The sequence below is a fragment of the Desmodus rotundus genome, chromosome 3 (assembly GCF_022682495.2).
Source record: "Desmodus rotundus isolate HL8 chromosome 3, HLdesRot8A.1, whole genome shotgun sequence".
Lineage (NCBI taxonomy): Eukaryota > Metazoa > Chordata > Mammalia > Chiroptera > Phyllostomidae > Desmodus > Desmodus rotundus.
This window is the reverse complement of record NC_071389.1, coordinates 102,945,423-102,967,228: the sequence shown is the minus strand read 5'-3', so window position 1 is coordinate 102,967,228 and position 21,806 is coordinate 102,945,423. Positions and strand designations below refer to the sequence as shown.

Sequence of the window (21,806 nt, the reverse complement as noted above, 5' to 3'; positions counted from 1 at the left end):
AAATAGTCCCCAGCCCCAACCTCCTACTCTTCCAAATAATCCTGTAAGTGACCAGAGTGAACTTCTAAAAATGTAAACGAATTACTTTACTTTCATGCTGAGAATCTTTTAATGGTTGTCTACAGCTGTGCTGTCCAACAGAACTTTCTGCTGTTGTGAAAATATGCTGCACCATCTAATATAGGAGCCACTAACCACAAGTAGCTACTGAGACTTGAAATGTGGCAGTGTAACTGAGGAACTGAATGTCTCAGCTTAAGTTTAAGTCATTAATCTTAAATTTAAATGGCCACATGTGGTTACTGGCTGCCACACTGACAGCACGAGTCTAGAAACTGAAGTTCAAATACCTCTGTATAGCATACAAAGTTTTTAGAATTTAGCCTCCATGTACCCTCTGCCAAATGCAGTTCCCTGAAACTGCATTGAGTATGTTATCTCAATGCACACGCGTCTTTCTGCTAGGATGCCTATACCCCTCCTGTCCTCCTTTCCAATTGCTACTCATTTTTCATGGATGAGGGAAAATAAAATCTCCCTTTCCAGGTTTCTTGTTACTCTCAGAAGATGTGACCATTCCCTTCCTTTGCATCTCTGCTAAATTCTGCACATATTCCCATCATAGCAATTTTGCACTTTATTGTTTACATGTGTCATCCTTTACTTATATTGTAACTTCTCAGACTTATATCTCACAATCTAGGGTATTAATGCCTAGCAAAAATCAGTGTTCAATGCTGGCTGAGTGAATGAAATCTCTAGAAATAACTTTGACACATATATCATTGAATATCCTTCCCAGGTACTTTTATTCTTATATGTTTTACACAGAACATAACTGATTGAATAAATTTTACCCTTTATTTTTCAACTTCTGAATCATATACACTATACCACATGTGTAGCATACTACATGGCCCATGGGCCGAATCCGGCCCTCCACCTTGTTTATCCAGCCTGGCACTTTGTTTATACCTGGTGGCAGCACTGAGCTCGTGGCCCCTAGTTAAGGAGCAGTTCCATTTATACAGTCCTAAAATTACATTCGGCCCTTTGAAGGTAACCACAAGGCTGAAGTGGCCCCTGGTGAAAATGATTTTGACACCCCTGTGTTATACTAAGCATGTCTCTTAAGCCCCGTCACTATAGTATGTTGTCATTCTTATAAATACTTACTTTGTTGAGTCCTCAAAGTCAATCTTTATCATATTGTTGAACATAGAGATGATCTCACTGCAACTCATATTCAACCTACAATAAACACTGGCATATAAGTAAATGTTCTAATACAAGTTTATTACTTTCTCTAAATAAAAACCAGTTGCTGACATTTATGCTAAGTGGAATGCTAAGCCAGTCAGAGGAAGACAAATACCATATGATTTCACTCATATGTGGAATGTAATGAAGAAACTGAACTAACAAGCAAAATAGAGACAGACTCATTGAGAGCAGGATGACAGTTTTTGTGGGGAGGTTAGAGGGAGGAGGGATAGAGCAAAAAGGAAAAAGGACTTATGGACATGGACAACAATATGATGATTGAGGGGGGAGGGAGGTATAAGGGGGCTAAATGGTAAGGAAAATAATACAATAAAAATTTTTTTTAACTCTAAAAGAACATTTAAATAACTTTCATGCTCACCATATATTACACTTATTTAAATTTGATGGCTAACTTGGGAAACATTTATGACCCAAACTTTCAATTTATAATTGCTTGCTATTTTATTAAATCTAGGCTCTAATACATTTTTATACATGTTGTTTTCCTAAATTACAACTTACCTGAGAGAGTTCCTTAGTTTTAGAGCGCTAACTTGTGACAACTCACTCTCAAATGTTAACTTCAAAGTCCGGATAATCTAGAATCAAAAGAGTGGTTTCACTCAAATGTAAATTTTCTTTTAATGTTGTTGAAACACAGTAGATTTTAGAAGAAAAAAAGAAATAGCCTTTAGTTATTTCACTAATTAATGTATTCAAGGTTTGATTTTAGGCATGTGAAAGGTGAAAGAAGGAATGTAAGTGTTTTTGACTTTTTCTCCCTAAAAAGAATTTACATCTTTTGGAGATATGTATTAGCAAATAATAACAAAAGGCACTTGTTAATAAATAAGATATAGCTACCTGACCAGAGGAAATTCTGATCAGACTCATTCTGCATGTGCACTGCTGTCCTCAAATGTTTCTCTCTCTCCTTTTTTGCCCCATCTTCCTAATGAGGCTAACTAGAATAAAAACCTTACCATTTTTCAAAACTTCCTAATGCCTCATGTGTGATCCACCAGAAATGACTGTTACTATTTTTAGAACTACAGTTGGAAGGAGGCCTGGCCAAGTAAGACAGTGACAAACTCTTCATTTCAAATTAGAGACTTCGGAGGCAGATAAACGAATGGCTTCTATTTGAACTCAGTTCAGTCCAAACATTTGATTATCTATGGGAAGTGAGGCCCTAAGGCCATACATTTATTAAAAGATAAAAGTATGATCTATTCCCCAAGGAAGCAAGGTAGAAATTAGCATAGGAGGGATGGTTAACTCTATTCCTGTCAAATGATCTCTTAAGAAACATGTTTCTGTATTTTTGCCCAACTCTGCCCCCCTGGCACATGATTAAATGATTGGACCTGTATGAAGCACCTCTTTTCTTCACCTGCACATTAGGGAGGCAGGAGAGTAGGAAAAAAACCTGAATGGAATTTTTAAGTCAAAAGTTGACAGTCATACCTAATATTGTATGCAAAAAAGAAAACAGAGTCCCATTTAGTTTGCTACCCCTATTTGTCCTGAGTGTTTATTCAAATGTCCTAGAAACATCAATTTTCAACTCAATGTCATTCTATTTGTTTTCATATCATGTTTTATAAAAACCTTACTAAACCATTTACCTAAGTGATAAATATAAAAGGCTAAACAAATTTCTTAATGTTTGTCTTAAAACTCAAACTAATAATTCTAATTTGATGCCAATGCAAGAAAATCTGAAATATATGTTCTTGTTAATTCTCAAATATTATATTTAAAACATGTAACATAAGATACCTCAGAAATAATCACATCAAAACAGCAATCTTGAAAAAGAACAGTCAGAGGTATGATGCTACTTGATATTTCAAACTATACTACAAGGCTCTAGTAATCAAAACAGCATGGTACTGGCATAAAAACTGACACATAGATCATTGGAACAGAACAGTGAACCCAGAACCAATACCTATATGGTCAATTTGTATTTGAAAAAGGAGGCAAGAACATACAATAAGATAAAGACAATCTATTCAATAAATGGTGTTAAGAAAATTTGATATGTGAAAAAAGTGAAACTAGATCACCTTCTTACACCATATACAAGAATAAATCCAAAATGGATTAAAGACTTATATGTAAGACTTAAAACTATATAACTCCTAGAAGAAAACACAGGTAGTAAAATCTCTGACATTTCTCTTAGCAGTATTTTTCTGATATATCTCCTTGGGCAAGAAAAGAAAAGAAAAAATAAACAAATGGGACTATATCAAACTAAAAAGTTTTTGCACAGCACAGGGTATCATCAACAAAACAAAAAGACAACTCACTGAATAGGAGAACATATTCACTGATACATCTGATAAGGGATTAATATCTAAACTTTATAAAGAACTCATATGATTTCACCTATAAGTGGAATATAACCAGAGACATGGAAATAAAGAACAAACTGACAGTAACCAGAGGAGAGAGGGACAGTGGGGAAAAACAGGGGAAAGGCCATCAAGGAACATGTATAAAGGACACATGGACAAAGCCAAAGGGGGTAGGTTTGAGAGTAGGAGGTGGGATGGTTAGGGCAGGGGGTTTGGTGGGGTGAAAATGGAGACAACTGTACTTGAACAACAATAAAAAAACAACAAAAAAAGAACTAATATAACCCAACACTAAAACAAACAAACAATCTAATTAAAAAATAGGCAGAGGACCTGAATAGGGACTTCTCCAAAGAGGACATATAGATAGCCAATAAACATGAAAAGTTGCTCAACATCACTAATTATCAGAGAAATGCAGATTAAAACTATAACGAGATATCTCACACCTGTCAGATGGCTGCATCAATAAATCAACAAACAACAAATGTTGGCAAGGATGTGGAGAAAAGGGAAGATGCGCTCAACTGGAAGGAATGCAGACTGGTGCAGTTACTCTGTAAAACAGTATGGAGGGTCCTCAAAAAATTAAAAATAGAACTTACCTTATGACCCAGTGATTCCATTGCTGGGTATATATATATGAAGAAACCCAAAACACTAATCTGAAAGAATATATGCACCCCTATGTTCATTGCAGTGTATTTGCAATAGCCAATATATGGAAGCAACCCAAGTGCCCATCAATAGACAAGTGGATAAAAAAAAAGCTGTGGCACACATATATAATAGAATATGACTCAGCCATAAAAATGAATGAAATCTTACCATTTGTGGCAGCATAGATGGTCCTAGAGGGTATTATGCTAAATGAAATGTCTGACAGAGAAAGACACATACCATGATTTCACTTCTATGTGAAATCTAAAGAACAAAATAAATGAACAACCAAAATAGAGACTCATAGACACGGAGAATAGACTGATGGTTGCCAGAGAGGGGGGTTGGGAGACTGAGTGAAAAAGGTCATGGGATTAAGAAGTCCAAAGCTCTAGTTATAATATAGTCACAAGATGTTAAAGTACAGCATAGGGAATATAGTCAACAATATTGTAATGATATGCACAATGCCAGGTGGGGACTTAAAATATCAGGGGACCACTCTGTAAGTATGTAAACCACTATGCTGTACATGTGAAGCAAATACAAAAATAATACTGAATGTAAACTGCATTTGAAAGATAAAATTTTTAAGAAGAGAAAAAATAAATCACATCACAAACTATTAAAATTACCTGATTTAGGTCACAATAAGTCCTTAGAGAAGGTGCTGACTTTAACTCTCTTGCTATCTTCATAGCTGCATCCAAATCATTTTTTTTCTCTTCAATGCAGTTTTTAGCCATTATTATGTTTGATAAATAATCATCTGTATTTCTTACTACTTCTTCACACAAGTTCTTTTTCCTTCACATAAGATCCCAAAGTTATTTGCACAATTTCATAAACATTTATGTGAGAAAGTGAGTTATAGTAACTGAACAGTAACGAAAGGGTAATTTCCCTAGTTTATGAACTTAAAATAGTTAAATAAGGCACTCAATTGAACTGAAATGTATTACATTGGAAAGCTATGTATGGATAACTAGAGAAAAAGTACATTTTGTAGAAGGTTATTTTGCAAATACATCTGTCACAGATTTACAAGGTTAGGACAGACCCTTGATGATTCCCCCTAAAACAGAAATCCTATCTTGCAGTCACTTATACGAGTACAAAGACACATCTATACTCATTTCTCAATAGGATCTACCTGCACAGTTTAAAATTTCCATCAATAGATACATGTTACATGAATATAAAATGATATCTTAAATTTACTTCACCATATCAGAACTTAGGTATCAATTAAGTACAATTTTCAAAGTAATCAGGAAGACTATGTAGTTATTCTTTCATCTTTTGTACCTCATTACTCAAAATATTTGTAGGCCTTCAGTGAAATTACCTTATGACGGCAATTAAAAAATTTGTACCCAAAATTGTAGTGTTTAACTTATTCATTTAATTCATCAAACAAATGTATTTTGATTATTTCCTCAAAACCAAATCTGGCCTCGAAAAAGAACAGTTTGCCACACTAAAAAGTAACAATAATGTAATATAGACTTTAGAAGAGGCATTAAATAAAACCTTTTAGTAATTGCATATATAATCTTTGAAAGTGATTTCTTTAGGGGGAAAAAAGTAGTCATTTGACAACTAGTATGGTTCCTAAAAACTCCTGCTTATGCAGTGATGTCAGCAAAATGGAAGGCTAGGAAACTTTAAGCTCTTGTTCCCCAACAAAGATGTCAAAAAATATGCAAAAATGAGTAAAATAATCTTACAGGAATGCTGGAAAATAGACAAAGGTACACAGAAATGAAGCAAATGCCCAATGAATAAAAAGTCACCCTCAAGACAGTCGAAAGAGTTACGGTGTTTTTACTTGTCCTTGTCTGGCCCCTCCATGGCATGGTACACTCTAGGTCTGGAGACAGCAGCACAGTTCCCAGTTCCTTTGCTCAAACCAAAGGAAGCAAAGCAGACTTTATTTGCAATTTTCTAATTTATTTGCAGGCTGCCTGAAGAACTAGTCTGTTTTACCTAACTTGGGAGCACTGGGAACTGCTTGTGAGGGCTTCAAAAAGACTAGAGCTGTAGACACCTGCACAGGAGATTACAGGTGGAAAGATAGAAAAGACCATCTGAGGCTCAGAGGACAAGTTGACTCTTTGGTAAATTATGACATTTAAAAGCAGCTATGTATGCAAAAGAATCAAAAAGTCACACTCAGACCCAGGCAAGAATTCTCACAAAAGACCTAAGAATTCCTAAGCCATCATCTCATGTTGATCCCAAAGCTACTTAGTGAAGGACAGCCCCAGCAAAGAGCCAGTATGCAATAATTGGGAGAGGTGGCCATGCCAAATATTCAACAGAACACCACAAGGCATGCAAAAGAAATCAGGAAAGTAATGAAGGACCCAGAGATAGAAATTATAAAAAGGGAACCAAACATAAAATCTGTCACTTAGAAGTACAATAACTGAAATGAAAAATTCACTATAGGGTCCAACTTCAGATTTAAGCAGATCTAACACTCAGGAAATTTAAAGATAGGACAAATGTAATTATTGAGTCCAAGGAGCAGAAAGAAAAAAGAATCAAGAGAAGTAAAGAAAGCCTAAGGGATTTTAGGGATACTCTTCAAGAAGATCAACATATATGTTATGGGAGCTCCAAAAGAAGAGAAAGATGGGTACAGAGAGATTATTTGAAGAAACAATTGCTAAAAACTTCCAAAATTAGATAAAATACATGAATTTAGAAATCCAAGAACTCAAAGAAATCTAAGCAGAATAAACCAAGAGATCCTACACTGAAACACAACATAATCAAACTGCCAAAAAAGACAAATAGAGAATCTTGAAAGCAGCCATAGAAATGAAATTTATCCCACACAAAGGATCCTCACTAAAATTTTCAGCAGAAACCTTAGAAGCTAGAAGGCAATGGGATGACATGTTTAAAGTGTTAAAAGGAAAAAACTGCAAACTGAGAATTCTGTATCTGACAAAGCTATCCTTCAAAAAACTGAGGGAGAAATTAAAACAGTCCCAGATAAACAAAAGCTAATGGCAGTCACTACCAATAAACCTGTTCTATGAGAAATGCTAAAGGAAGTCCTGCAGGTTAAAATGAAAGGAGGCTAGACAATAACTCAAAGCTATACAAAAAGAAACACCTCTGGTAAAAGTAAATACATGAGCAAATATAAGATCTAGTATTGCTGTAATTTTATAACTCCACTTTTTATCTTCTACAGGATCTAAATGACAAATACATAACATGACCATTAATCTATGATAATGGATACACAATATGTAAAGATACAATTGTGCCAACCAAAGAAGGCATGGAGATGTAAAAGAATGTAGTTTTGATATGCAATTCAGTTGGGCTGGTATTAACTATATACAGAATCTCATAACTTTGAAGTGTTATATGTAATACCCATGGTAACCACAAAGAAACTAACTAGAATATGCAAAAAAGAAATGAGAAGGGAATCAAAATTTTTATCATACACACAAAAACAAGTAAACAGAAAGGAAGGTAGTGATACATTAAATAACTACAAAAAGCTGTAAGACATAGTAAAAACAACAACATGGAAGAAGTCCTTCCTATCAGTAACTACTTTAAATGTAAATGATTAAACTTCCAAATCAAATCAGAGTAGTATAGATTTTTTAAAAAATGAGAACATACCCTGGCTGGTGTGGCTCAGTGGATCAACTGCCGCACTGAGAAGCAAAGGGATGATGGATCGATTCCCGGTCAGGGCACATGCCTGGGTTGCTGGCCAGGTCCCCAGGAGGGGGCGCACGAGAAGCAACCACACACTGATGTATCTCTCCCTTTCTCCCTCCCTTTCCCTCTCTCTAAAAATAAATAAAATCTTTTAAAAAGTAATTTACATATGGGGTGTTAATATACAGTATAAAAATAGGAAGGCAACCCTTTAAAAAATGACAGCATATATTTGGGTCTACTAGAGATTCACTTTAGATCTGAAGATATACATAGATTAAAAGTGAAAAGACAGAAAGATATCCCATGCCAATAGTAACCAAAAGTGAGCTAGGGTGTCTCTGCTGATATCAGACAAGAGACTTTAAGTAAAACATTGTTACAAGAGACAGAGAAGGTGTTTATATTGACAGAAGGGTAAATTCACCGGGGAGATTTATAATACAGGAATGTACCAGATATAAAAGCTCCAAAACATATGAAGGAAAAAAAAAAACCCAGAAATAAAGGGAGAAATAGAGAGCTCTATAATCATAAGAACTTCAATATCGTCCTTCCAATAATAGAGAGAAAAAAACATACAGAATATCAATAAGCATATAGATTATTTAAACAACATTATAAATCAATTGGACCTAATAGAGAATACTCCACCTGACAGAGAATACATAGTGAGAAAAATAAAAACAACCCCCCCACCAAATATTAAAATTTTGGGATGCAGTGAAAACAGAACTAAAAGGGAAATATATACTGTAAATACATTAAAAAAGAGATGGCAAACCAACAATCTACCTTTATACCTTAGGAACTAAAAAAAGAACAAACTAAATCCCAAGTTAGCAGAAGGAACAAATAATAAAGATTAGAGTTCAGATAATGAAATGACGAATAAGAAAAAAATAAGAGAAAAATCAATGAAACCAAAAGTTGTTTCTTTGAAAAGATGAACAATTCTTCAGGTACACTAAGAAAAAAAAGAGAAGAATCAATTTTCTAAAATCATAAAGAAAATGTGCACTTGGTGAACCTTACAGAAATGAAAATTGTTAGAGAGAATACTGTAACAAATGTAGGCCAAGAAATTGGAAAACTAGATGAAATGAACAAATTGTTAAAAATGTACAATTTACCAAAACTGAATCAGGAAGAAACAGAAAATCTGATCAGACCAATAACAAGTAAGGAGAATTGGCAATCAAATACCTCCCAACAAAGAAAAGCTCTGGACTAAATGGCTTCCACTGCTGAATTCTATCAAATATTTAATGAAAAATTAATACCAATCCTGCTCAAATCCCCAAAATTGAAGGAGCCAAAATACTTCCTACCTCATTCTATGAGGACAGCATTACTAGAGCCAAATGGAAGAAAACTACAGACCACTATCTCTTATGATTACTGATGCAAAACCCTCAATAACACTCTAGCGATGAACTCAGCAGAATGTTAAATGGGTAATGCATCACAACCAAGAGGGATTTATTCCTGGAATGCAAGGATGGTTCAATATGTGAAACTCGATTAACATTATATACATTACAGAATGAAAACTCACCCATGATCCTTTCAAATAATGCAAAGAAGAATGTGACACATTTCAACACATGTTCATGATAAAAATATTCAATAAAAGACTGAGAAAAACTACATCAACATAATAAAGGCAATGTAAGAAAACCCCCCAGCTAACATTATACTAAGATGATAAGGGAATAAAAATGATAACTTTTCTTCTAAGATGAGGAAAAAGATGACGATATGTACTTTTACCATTGCTTCTTAACATATTATTGTAAATTCTAGCCACAGAAATCAGGCAACAAAAAGAAATAAAAGTAAAAGGCACCCAAACTGGAAAAGAAGTAAAATATCTTTTTGCAGATGACATAATTTATAGGGAACCGATCCACATGGCAGTGGCAAATATAGCCTAGCCCCCGATTTGGAAAGCTGGCAGGAGTGAGGCAGCGCACAGGAGCCGGGCCCACAGATCTGCTTTCCTGTGGGGAATCAGGCCTGCATTGTACCTAGGCTGCTTTGAGGCTTGCTTTTGCTAAAACTCCCTCACCCTGAGTTGAGGCAGCATATGTTTACTGTCTGTCTTTAAAGTAACTTCTGAAAGTCTGTGCTAAAGCTCCCAAGGATGAGAGTGTAACCAGTTCAACCACTTTTCCCCTTGCATTTGCAACATCCTTTTCTTTGAAGTAATCAGCCAACATCCTTTCCTTTGTTATCTGTAAAAGGTAATCACCTAAAGTGAACCTGTGCATAGAAAATGAGGACAATCCTCCATGTAATGTGCCCAGAAAAGCAATAAAAGCCTATCCAGGCAAAGGTCGGGGCCCTCTCTCACTTAGAGAGCAGCCACGCCATCCCTTTTTCTCGACAGGACTTCTGCAGTCTGTGTGAATTTGTTCATCACAGCCCCAAAATATGGACACTGCTGGTCGGAGTCCGCATTAATAATTGTATATGTAGATAATCCTAAAGATGCCATAAAAATACTAGCAAGGCTAAAAAGAATTTAGAAAAGATGTAGGATAAAAATCAACACACAGACGCTTTTCTATTCACTAATAATTAACAGTTTGAAAAGGAAATAAGAAAATAATTCCTTTAAAATAGAATAAAAAGAATATACTTGGAAATAAACTTAACCAAGGAGTCAACAGACTTGTATACTTACAGTAAACTATACAAATCTACTGAAAGGAATTAAAGACAAAAATAAAAGGAAACACATCTCATATTCATGGATTAAAGACAGTATTACCATCACCACCCAAAGCAATTTATAATTCCATGAAATCCTGATCAAAATACCAGTGACATTTCATCTAGAATAGACAACCCCATACTAAAAGTCATATGGAGTCTCAAGGAACCCCAAAATGCCAAAACCATCTTGAAAAGGAAAAAAGTTGGAGGGCTCATGCATCCTGATTTCAAAACTTTCTATTGAGGGAGACCAAAGATGACTGAAGACAGTGGCCGAGTAGGTTGAAGCTGCGCCCATTTTCTCTTGCCCCCAACATGGATTTTTGGCTGTTCTCTACTTGTCATACACTTGAGCAATCAATGGAATCTTAGCTTATATGAAGTCATGAAGACAAGGAGTAAAGAAGTTGCTTTGCATCACCCAGTAAGATTTTATAAGTTAAAGGGAAAATTATCCCGTATGTGGTGCCTGCAGCAGTGGAGATACAAGTGAGAAATCACAGCATATTATCTCCTTTCCCTACCAGGACAGGGGGCCCTAGTCCTGCAGTGGGACCCCCCAACCCTAACTGAGATTGACTTGGGAGGATATATGGAGTCTGGTAGAGTCAGGCTACACACGTACAGTGAGTAGCATGTCCACAGTTGCAGCACCAACCAGAGGAGTGCCAGAGAGGGACTCTATCTCCTAAAACAATCAGAGGCTGCACCTGGTTATGTCTGAGGCACTGGCAGGCTGCAGCCAGCTGTGACGAGAGACTTTTTGGCTTTGGGGGGAAACTGTGTGTAGAAAACCAGACAGTGACTCAGTACTACTGTGTGGGTGCCACATACAGACATTGTGAAAGGAGAACTGAAGTGTGGTAGGGAAGGGACCCCACATGTAGCTGCTCTGCCAGCAGAGACCACACTGAAAGCATAGTTCGTTCCCACTGAATCTAGCTGGGCAGGGAATCACAAAAGTTGCACAGTGAAGAGACTGAATCCTGGGCAGTGTGGCTACCAAGCCAGGAGCTGCTCAGAACTGCAAGTTTGGGACTGTGTCTCCAGTGAGGACAAATGGCTGACAGACATGCAAGAGTTTAGTGTCTGAACTTCTTTGTAGCCAGGCAAATCCCCCAGAGTAAAAACCACAAGGAAGGGAAGGGTGGGCCCAGCCCCCTTCTCATGCAGGATTGCAAGTACCACATCCAACAAGGAAGCTCTGCAAAACAGTCAGGCCAGGCTCAGAAACACCCTGCTGGGTGCATACCTGCAGGAGAAAGAAAGAGAAATTCCAAAACGGACTTTTCTGAAATTTTCTCAGGATGACAAGTCACACTGATTTCTCTGGCTTTACTCCACCAAGGGCAGCAAGGCAGATCAGAAATAGGTGCAGCAAAGGGTATTTAGGGCCCCACTCAGCCTCAGCTGTTACACAGAGCTGCCATCAGTGACAAGCAGGAAAGAGCTGGGCCTCTTACACAGACTGGCCCCTCAAATGAAACATCAGAAGCTATATATTAATATTGGAAAAAATCTGGGATAAACCAATATATGTGGCACCGGGGCAGGGGAACACACCCACAATCTTCCCTGAAGATTAAACAGCACCTCTCAGGGGAGATCCAAGGATCCCACCCTCCCCATCACACCTGAAGCTCCCTCTAGAGGCAGGTGTCCTGTGGTGCTGCTGGACACTACATGACCCACCCCAGGGCCTGGTGCTAATAAAAGGCCAGCAGGGCAGAGTGGTGAAGACCAGCCCAGACACAGCCAAGCCTGAAGGAGACAGCCAGACTGCGGGCCACTTGTAACCTTGAACAAGCTGCCTAGAGCCAGCTGGGGACACCATCTGTCATCACCAGAGTCAGATCCAGAGGGAGAAGACAGCATACAAACACCAAATTTTGAGATGAATTCCACCTCATTCTTTTTCAGTGTTTGCATTACATTTCCTCTCACATAGCATTTTAACATTTTTCCTTTTTCTTCAATTTTATTCCTATTACTTCACTATTTTATTTCAAATCTTGTATTTTATTCTCCCCTTGTCTTATTCCATTTTGCCCAATTCCTTCCCTTTCTTAATCTCATTTTAAATTTTATTTTCTCTTTCTATATTTACATTCCTTACTATTACTATTTCTCCTCCCTCTATCCTTTTATAATTATTTTTCTTTCCTTTAGTCATCTCACATTCCTTTTACCTTTCTTAGAATATTCTTGTCTCTTTTCACTGTTATTAATCTTTGCTTGTTTATTGTTGACATTGACATTGCAGTTGTTGTTTCCTTCAATTTCATCCCTAGTTGTTCACTATTTCTTTATTTTCAAATCTCATAGTTTACTCTTCCTCTATCTTACTCCACTTTACCTTCTGCCTACCCTTTCTCATTTTCTTTAAAAATTTTATTTCCTCCCTATTCTTAGCCTGGTATCTATTCCTTACTCTTCTTATTTCTCCTCCCTCTACTCTCTAAAAATCAAATTTTCTTCCTGTAGTCACTCATATTCCTTTTTCTCTTTCTTATAATATTCTTATTCTTTTCTCACCTTTATTAATCTTTGTTCATTTGTCATTTATATTGCTGCTATTATTTTTCTTCAATTCTGTATACTCTACCCTTTCCTTACTCCATTTTGCATTATTCCTTCCCTGACTTGGTAGGAAAAAATCCACGCAAGTTCAGGAAGCACTGAGGGTCCTAATCAAGATGAATCCAAAGAGACCTACTCCAAGACACATCATAATTAAAATGGCAAAATTTAAAGACAGAGGAGATTCTTAAAGGCAGCAAGAAAGAAACAGCTATTAACACACAAGGGAGCTTGTGTTGATAGGGTTATCAGATGATTTCTCAACAGATACACTTTAAGCCAGAAGGGAATGGCATGAAATATTCCAAGTAATGAAAAGCAAAGACTGCAACCAAGACTACTCTATCCATCAAGGCTCTCATTTAAAGTGGAAGGTGAAATAAAGAGCTTTGCACACAAAAAATAAAATAAAAAAATAAGGCTAAAAGAGTACTCCACCAAACCACCACTGCAAGAGATACTAAAGGGACTGCTTTAAGAAGAAATGGAGAGAAACAAAGGTACAAAGGGGAAAAATGGCAATGCACAAGTACCTGTCAATAATAACCTTAAATGTAAATGGATTAAACACTCCATTCAAAAGACAAGATAGCTGAATGAATTAGAAAACATGAACTGCATATATGCTGTCTTCAAGAGACGGACCTCAGAACAAAAGTTCTACACGGGCTCAAAGTGAAGGGATAGAAAAAAATATTCCAAGCAAAGGAACATGAAAATAAAAAACTGGGGTAGCAATATTTATATCAGACAAAAAAAGACTTCAAAATAAAGGCTATGACAAGAGACAAAGAAGGTCACTATATAATACTTACGGGAGCAATCCAACAAGGTGGTATAACCCCTATAAACATGTATGTGCCCAACATAGTAGCACCTAAATATACAAGGAAAATCTCAGAGGACTTCAAGAGGGAGATCGAAGCTATACGGTCATTGTAGGTGATTTTAACACTCCACTGTTAACAATGGATAGATCTGCCAAACAAAGAATCAACAAGGATATTGTGGCATTGAATGACACTCTAGATCTAATGGATATAATTGATATTTACAGAGCATTTCACCCCAAAGAAGCAAAATATACATTCTTTTCAAACTCATATGGACCATTTTCAAAGAAAGACCTCATTGTAGGCATGAAACAAGCCTCAACAAATTCAAGAAAATTGAATTTATATCAAGCATCTTCTTGGATCACAGTGGCTTGTAACTACGAACCAACCTCAAGGAAAAACATTCAATGGAATGGGAGACTGAATAATGTTATTAGATAATGAATAGGTTAACAATGAGATCAAGAAAGAAATCAAAAAGTATATGGAAGCAAATGAAAATGAACATACAACAACCCAAAACCTAGAGGACACAGTAAAAGCAGTCCTGAGAGGGAAGTTCAAATTAACAACTGAACTTTTCATCTCAAAGAGCTAGAGGAACAACAAAACCCTGAGTGACACGAAGGAAGGAAATAATCAAAATAAGAGCAGAATTAAGTGAGAGACTAAAAAAATCCAATTCAAAGGATCAATGAATACAGAAGCTTGTTCTTTGAAAAGATAAACAAAACTGACAAATATTAACCAGACTCAGCAAGAAAAAGAGAGAGAGGACCCCAATAAAAATACCAGAAACAAAAGAGAAGTAACAACTGATGACAGAAATACAAAGGATTTAAAGAAACTACTATGGACAACTATATGCCAAGAAATTGGGCACCCTGGGTGAAATGGATACATTTCTAGAAACATACAATCTTCCAAAACTAAATGAAGAACAAGCAACAAGCCTGAACAGACCAAAACTAGTGATATTGAAGCAGTAATAGAAAACTTCTGGCACATAAAAACCCTAGACCAGATGCTTCACAGATGAATTTTACCAAATATTCAAAGAAGAACTAGTAACACCTATCCTTCTCAAACTATTCTAAAAGCTTTAAGAGGGAAGATCCCCAAACTCTTTTTACAAGTATTATCTTAATACAGTATTATCTTAATCCCCAAACCAAGTAAAAACACTACTGAAAAAGAAAATCACAAGTCTATATCTCTGATGAACATAGATGCTAAAATCCTCATCAAAATACTAGCAAATCAGATCCACCAATACATTACAAAGATCATACACTATGACTAAGTGGGATTTATTGCAAGCATGAAAGATTGGTACAATTTTACAAATCAGTATATGTGATACATCACATTAACAAAATGAAAGACAAAAATCACATGATATCAATAGATGCAGAAAAAGCATTTGATAAAATAGAGCATCCATTTATGATAAAAAGACTCAGCAATTCCTGAGGTGGCAGCGAGATAGGTGGGACTGGAGTCTACCTCCCCCTGCACACAGGTGAAACACCTAGCCAATCTACTGAGGAACAAAGAGAAGAGCCAACAGTATCCCAGCATTATGAACATAGGAGACCAACAAGTATAAAGGACACTGAAAAAACAGATGGTAAGGGGATTGCTTCAGGACAATAAGGTCCCTGGGACCAGTGAGGGGACCAGGGCGACTCTAGCCTGAAACCTGGTAACTGCCGGGTCTGCCGCAGGACTCCAGGGAGAGAGCTGGGCTAATGGCACCCTCCCCTGCCAAACAAGGTTTGAGCAGCACTGAGAGAGACTTGGTTGCTTGAAGTTGTAGGGAGGGGAATAAGGACCAAGTGGTAAATACACAGAGACCATGTGCAGCAGCTGGGGAGAGTTAAGAGTTGGACTGTGTCAGGCCCTGACCTAGACAATCCCCGGTCTAGCTGGAGAGGTGGGCTGTGTGAGTGGACAGGCCCTTCCTTGTATGGAGTGGCAGGATTGAGCATGAGAAATTTCTCAAAAAGAAAAAGTTAAAAAAAAAAAAAAAAAAAAAAAAAGAGACACTCGGGGAATTCTCCAGCAGCAGCTCCAGCCTCCTCTCTACCCGGTCACCTAGTGCTCCCGAGGGATTGAGGAGGGCACCGAGCCCACATCCAAGGCACTGGGGAATGTGCGCACGCACAGCCCTCAGGAGGGTGCACTCCTGAACCTGCGGGACCAGGGGCTGCTGGAGAGCTGGGCTGGAGGCTGGCCTAGTGCTGGTAGGGAATGGAGAAGAGCTAAACTAAGCCCCCTGAGCTTGCTGCATCCAAAAAGACCAGCAAAACTGGCTTGGCCAGTTTGAAGCCAGTAGGAGACTTTTTTTTTATTTAAGTAAATCTTTCTTATTATTTCTTATTATTTTTTTCTTTTAAAACCTTCTCCCTTTCTTTCCTTCTTTCTTGTTCTATTCCTTCTTTCTTTCCCTTTATATCTCTTCTTCCTTCCTTTTTTATTTTAATTCCCACAAGTGAGACAATAAAACCTATAACTGCAAAGACCAGAGTTGGACCCAAAGAGGGGGCATATCAACAGCTGAAACAGTGTAACAAATTTCACTTTGCTACTCCAGAGAACTTGCAAGTTATTGTATATCTGCATTATCATTTTTTTCATTATTCTTACATCACTCATTTTATTAGTATTTTTGTATCTCTCTTCTTTCTGTTTAGTCTTCTTCATTTGACTGGTTAATTTGCATGCTTGACTGGTTCCCCCTTGTTCTCTCTTTCATAGTGTATTGTTAATTAACTGTCTTCCACTTCACGTGTGTTCCATTAGCACACTACTCTAGGACCTATACCCCCTATTCTAGTTATCCAGATCACATAGATTCTGTCATGTGATTGTTGCTCCACTACTATTGTAAATATTAGCTGTTCCATACATTTGTAAATACTACACAGAACCCCTCCCAGATGTCAGCCCACTTCATTGTTTCCTGAACTTTATTACTGGTGTGGTTAACTCTATTCGCTCACACATTGCACCTATTTTCTACCCTTTACTCTCACTTTACCTCATCATATGACCTCCCACAAGCTCACAGCTTTCTAGATCCAACTCAATCATTCCCCCCCCACCCCCGCAACAAGGGTCTTACTTTCTTTCCACCCTTTCTAAAAAGTGGCTAGGTGGGTGAATTACCACCATTAACACTATACATGTCCAAAGGATCTCCTATGTATTCTTTAAGGGCTGGTACTTTAAATATCATAGAATACACTCCTGTTGTCTTAAACCATTTCACCTCCCCCTAAAACCTATCAAAAATAAGAGTAGGTAGAAGATGTGAACACCACGATACCTCCTGGAAGAGGAAACCCACCAACAAAAGAACCACCAACAGATAAGAACAGAAGAAGGTGAAGGAGGGAGTGGAAGTCACACTAACTCAACCTAGGACCTATCTGGAAATACAACTAAATAGTGAAGAAATTACTCAGCACAAACAACTGAACAAGAGGAAGAGAAAAGCCTCAAAACCTTCTACACATGGAAGAACCAGCTCCAACACAACCTGCCCACACCTGCACAACAGAAAACAAGAGGTAGTGGATGGACTGATCCTCAGTTAACCGCCTGGTGGGAAGGACCCCCAAAGAAAGACCCAACAACAACCAATAACCAAAGACATACACAGAGCCAACATAAACCACAGCCCAAGATCAGTATGCTCGGGAGAGCAAGGTGACTGTACCACTGAATCTCACAGAAGATTACACAATAAATCCACTGGGTCAGAACAGAGCAACTTAAGAAGCAGAGGCTAACAGGAAGAGTCTGACAAACAATGAGAAGACAAACAAACAATCCCCAAATGAAAGGAAGGAGGAAGTCTCAGACAATGCTAAATGAAAAAGAGGGATGTCAACTACCAGATATTGAGTTCAAAGCATTGGTTATAAGGAGGCTTAATAAGCTCACACAGAATTACCAAAAACGACAGGGAAACTACAGTGAACTCACTGCAAACTTATCAACATGAAAAAAGAAATAGAAACTACCAACAAGGGCAAAGAGGAAATGAAGAATACAATTTCTGAACTGAAGAACACAGAAGGAATCAAAAGCAGGCTCGATGAAGCAGAGGATCAGATCACCGAACTGGAGGACAAGGTAGAAAAAAACACTCAGAATAAACAAGAAAATGAAAAGCAGCTCCGAAAGAATGAAGAGGGATTAAGGGAAATGCAGGAAAACATGAAACGTAATAATATCCGTATAATAGGTATACCAGAAGGAGAAGAAGAAGAGCAAGGGTTAGAAAACCTGTTTGAAAAAGTAATGATGGAAAATTTCCCTAATTTGATGAGAAAGAAAGTCACACAAATCCAGGAAACACAGAGTCTCAATCAAGAGGATCCCAAAGAGGCCCATTTCAAGGCATATCATAATTAAAATGGCAAAATTCCAAGACAAAGAGAGAATCTTAAAGGCAGCAAGGGAGAAACAGGAAGTAACATATACAGGAACCCCAACAAGGTTAGCAACTGACTTCTCAATGGAAACGCTCCAAATCAGAAGAGAATGGCAGAAAATATTCAAGTAATGAGAAACAGAGGCCTCCAACCAAGGCTACTTTACCCAGCAAGGCTCTCAATCAAAATACAAGGCCAAATAAGGAGCTTCCCAGACAAAAGAAGTCTAAAAGAATATACTTTCACCAAACCAACTCTGAAAGAGGTGCTAAAGGGACTGCTTTAAGGAAAGGAAGGAAAAGAGAGAGAGAGAGGAACACAGGTATGAAAAAATGGCAATGCATAAGTATCTATCAATAATAACCTTAAATGTAAATGGATTAAATGATCAAATCAAAAGACAAAGAATAGCTGAATGGATAAGAAAGCATGACCCGGGAGAACCAAGATGGCGGCGTAGGTAGACACACTGGGCCTCCTCGCACAACCAGAACTGACAGAGAATCGAACAGCAAGGGGGACCGACACCAAGGAAATAGAAAATAAACATTCATCCAGACCGGTAGGAGGGGCGGAGACGGGCACCGGGGTGGAGAGGAATCGAGTGGGTGTGGCAGGACTGAGACTGGCGGAGTGTGGGAAAAATGGCGGAGGCAGTCCGAGCACTAGCAGACCCTGTGGCCCGACATTTGCACAGATAAACCCAGAGGGCTGGACTCAGAGTGGCGAAGAGTGGGGCAGGCAGAGTGGCGGGTAGCACCCTGCGGCACCACATTCGCCCACAGATAAACCTGACGAACAGCAGGCAGGGAAGCGGACCACGCAACCCAGGGCTCCAGCGCGGGGAAATAAAGCCTCAAACCTCTGATTGAAAGCGCCCCTGGGGGTTGGGGCGGCAGCAGGAGAGACTCCCAGCCTCACAGGAGAGGTTGTTGGAGAGACCCACAGGGGCCTAGAGTGTGCACAGGCCCACTTACTCGGGAACCAGCACCAGAGTAGCCCAGTTTGATTGTGGGTATCGGAGTGAAAGATTGAAGTCCGGAGGAGAGTGAGGCGGGCGCCATTGCTCCCACTCGGCCCCTCCCCCACGTACAGCGTCACAGCACAGCGACCAGCATTACCGGGCCATGGTGAACACCAAAGGCTCCGCCCCTTAAAGTAACAGACGCGCCAAGACAAACAAACAAACAAAAAAAATGGCCGAAATGACAGAACACTTCAAAGCTCCAGAAAAAATACAACTAAGCGAGGAAGACATAGCCAACCTATCGGATGCACAGTTCAAAACACTGGTTATCAAGATGCTCACAGAATTGGTTGAATCTATTTGAAAACCAGATGAAAAAATGAAGCCTATGCTAAGAGAAACAAAGGAAAATGTACAGGGAACCAATAGTGATGCGAAGGAAACTGGGACTCAAATCAATGGTATGGACCAGAAGGAAGAAACAAACACCCAACCAGAAAAGAATGAAGAAACAAGAACTTGGAAAAATGAGGAGAGGCTTAGGAACCTCTAGGACATCTCGAAACGTTCCAACATCCGAATTATAGGGGTGCCAGAAGGAGAAGAGGAAGAACAAAAAATTGAAAACTTATTTGAACAAATAATGGAGAACCTCCCCGATCTGGCAAAGAGAATAGACTTCCGGGAAGTCCAGGAAGCTCAGAGAGTCCCAAAGAAGCTGGACCCAAGGAGGAACACACCAAGGCACATCATAATTACATTACCCAAGATTAAACGCAAGGACCTACATCCAAGATTACTCTATCCAGCAAAGCTATCATTTAGAATGGAAGGGAAGATAAAGTGCTTCTCAGATAAGGTCAAGTTAAAGAAGCTCATCATCACCAAGCCCTTATTATATGAAATGTTAAAGGGAGTTACCTAAGAAAAAGATCAAAAACAGGAACAGTAAAAATGACAGCAAACTCATAGTTATTAACGACCACACATAAAAGAAAAACGAGAGCAAACTAGGCAAACAACTAGAACATGAGGGTTGTCAATAAGGGAGTGGGAGGGGGAGAGGGGTGTAAAGGTACAGAGAATAAGTAGCATAGATGATAGGTGGAAAATAGACAGGGGGAGGGTAAAAATAGTGTAGGAAATGTAGAAGCCAAAGAACTTATAAGTATGACCCATGGATATGAACTATGGGGGGGGAGGGAATGTGGGAGGGAGGGGGGTGGGCAGGATGGAGTGGGGTGGGGGGGGGAATGGGACAACTGTAATAGCATAATCAATAAATATATTTAAAAAAAAAAAAAGAAAAAAGAAAGCATGATCCACACATATGCTGCCTACAAGAGACCCCCCGCAGGACAAAAGACCTACACAGACTGAAAGTGAAGGACTCAAAACAAATTTTCCAAAAAAAAGGGCCATAAAGAGAGACCCAGAAGGTCACTTCATAATACTCAAAGGAAGAATCCACCAATAAGACATAAACATTGTAAATATATATGCACCCAAAATAGGAGCACCCAAATACATAAAGAAAACCTTGGAGCACTTCAAGGAAGATATTGACAGCAACACAATTATAGTAGGGGACTTTAACACCCCACTGTCAAAGACAGATCCTCCAAACAAAATATCAACAAAGATATTGTGTCACTAAACAATACCCTAGAGGAAATGGACTTAACTGATATATATATAGAGAGAGAGAGCCTTTCATCCCAAAAAAGCAAAATACACATTCTTTTCAAATATATATGGAACATTTTCAAAGACAGACCACATGATAGGACACAAAACAAGCCTCAACAAGTTCAAGAAAATTGAAATCATATCAAGCATTTTCTCTGACCACAAGGGACTGAAACTAGAAACAAATCTCAAGGAAAAAAACCCAAAACACTAAAAAACATGGAGATTGAATAGCATGCTATTAAACAATGAATGGGTCAAGAATGAGATTAGGGCAGAAATCAGAAAGTTTCTGGAAAGAAATGAAAATGAACTCACAACTATCCAAAACCTATGGGACACAGCAAAAGGAGAGTGAAGTTCATAGCAATACAGGCCTGCCTAAAAAGAATAGAAAGAGCTCAAATAAACAACCTAACCATATACCTACAAGAACTAGAGGAACAACAACAAAGACAGCCCAGAAGAAGTAGAAGGAAGGAAATAACCAAGATCACAGCAGAGTTAAATGACATATAGACTAAAAGCACAATCCTAAGGATCAATGAATCCAGGAGCTGGTTCTTTGAAAAGATAA

General features: G+C 38.3%; 1 protein-coding gene across 1 annotated transcript in view; it reads right to left on the bottom strand.

Moving 5' to 3' along the window:
- RNF17 (ring finger protein 17) overlaps positions 1 to 21,806 on the bottom strand; it is a 161,136-nt gene that overhangs the window by 110,887 nt on the left and 28,443 nt on the right. The window contains exons 8-10 of the mRNA XM_024580800.3: positions 4,928 to 5,099; positions 1,789 to 1,865; positions 1,177 to 1,251 (exon numbers count right to left, since the gene is read on the bottom strand). Coding sequence (XP_024436568.2) covers positions 1,177 to 1,251; positions 1,789 to 1,865; positions 4,928 to 5,099 — 324 coding nt within the window. The remainder of the gene's footprint in view (positions 1 to 1,176; positions 1,252 to 1,788; positions 1,866 to 4,927; positions 5,100 to 21,806) is intronic.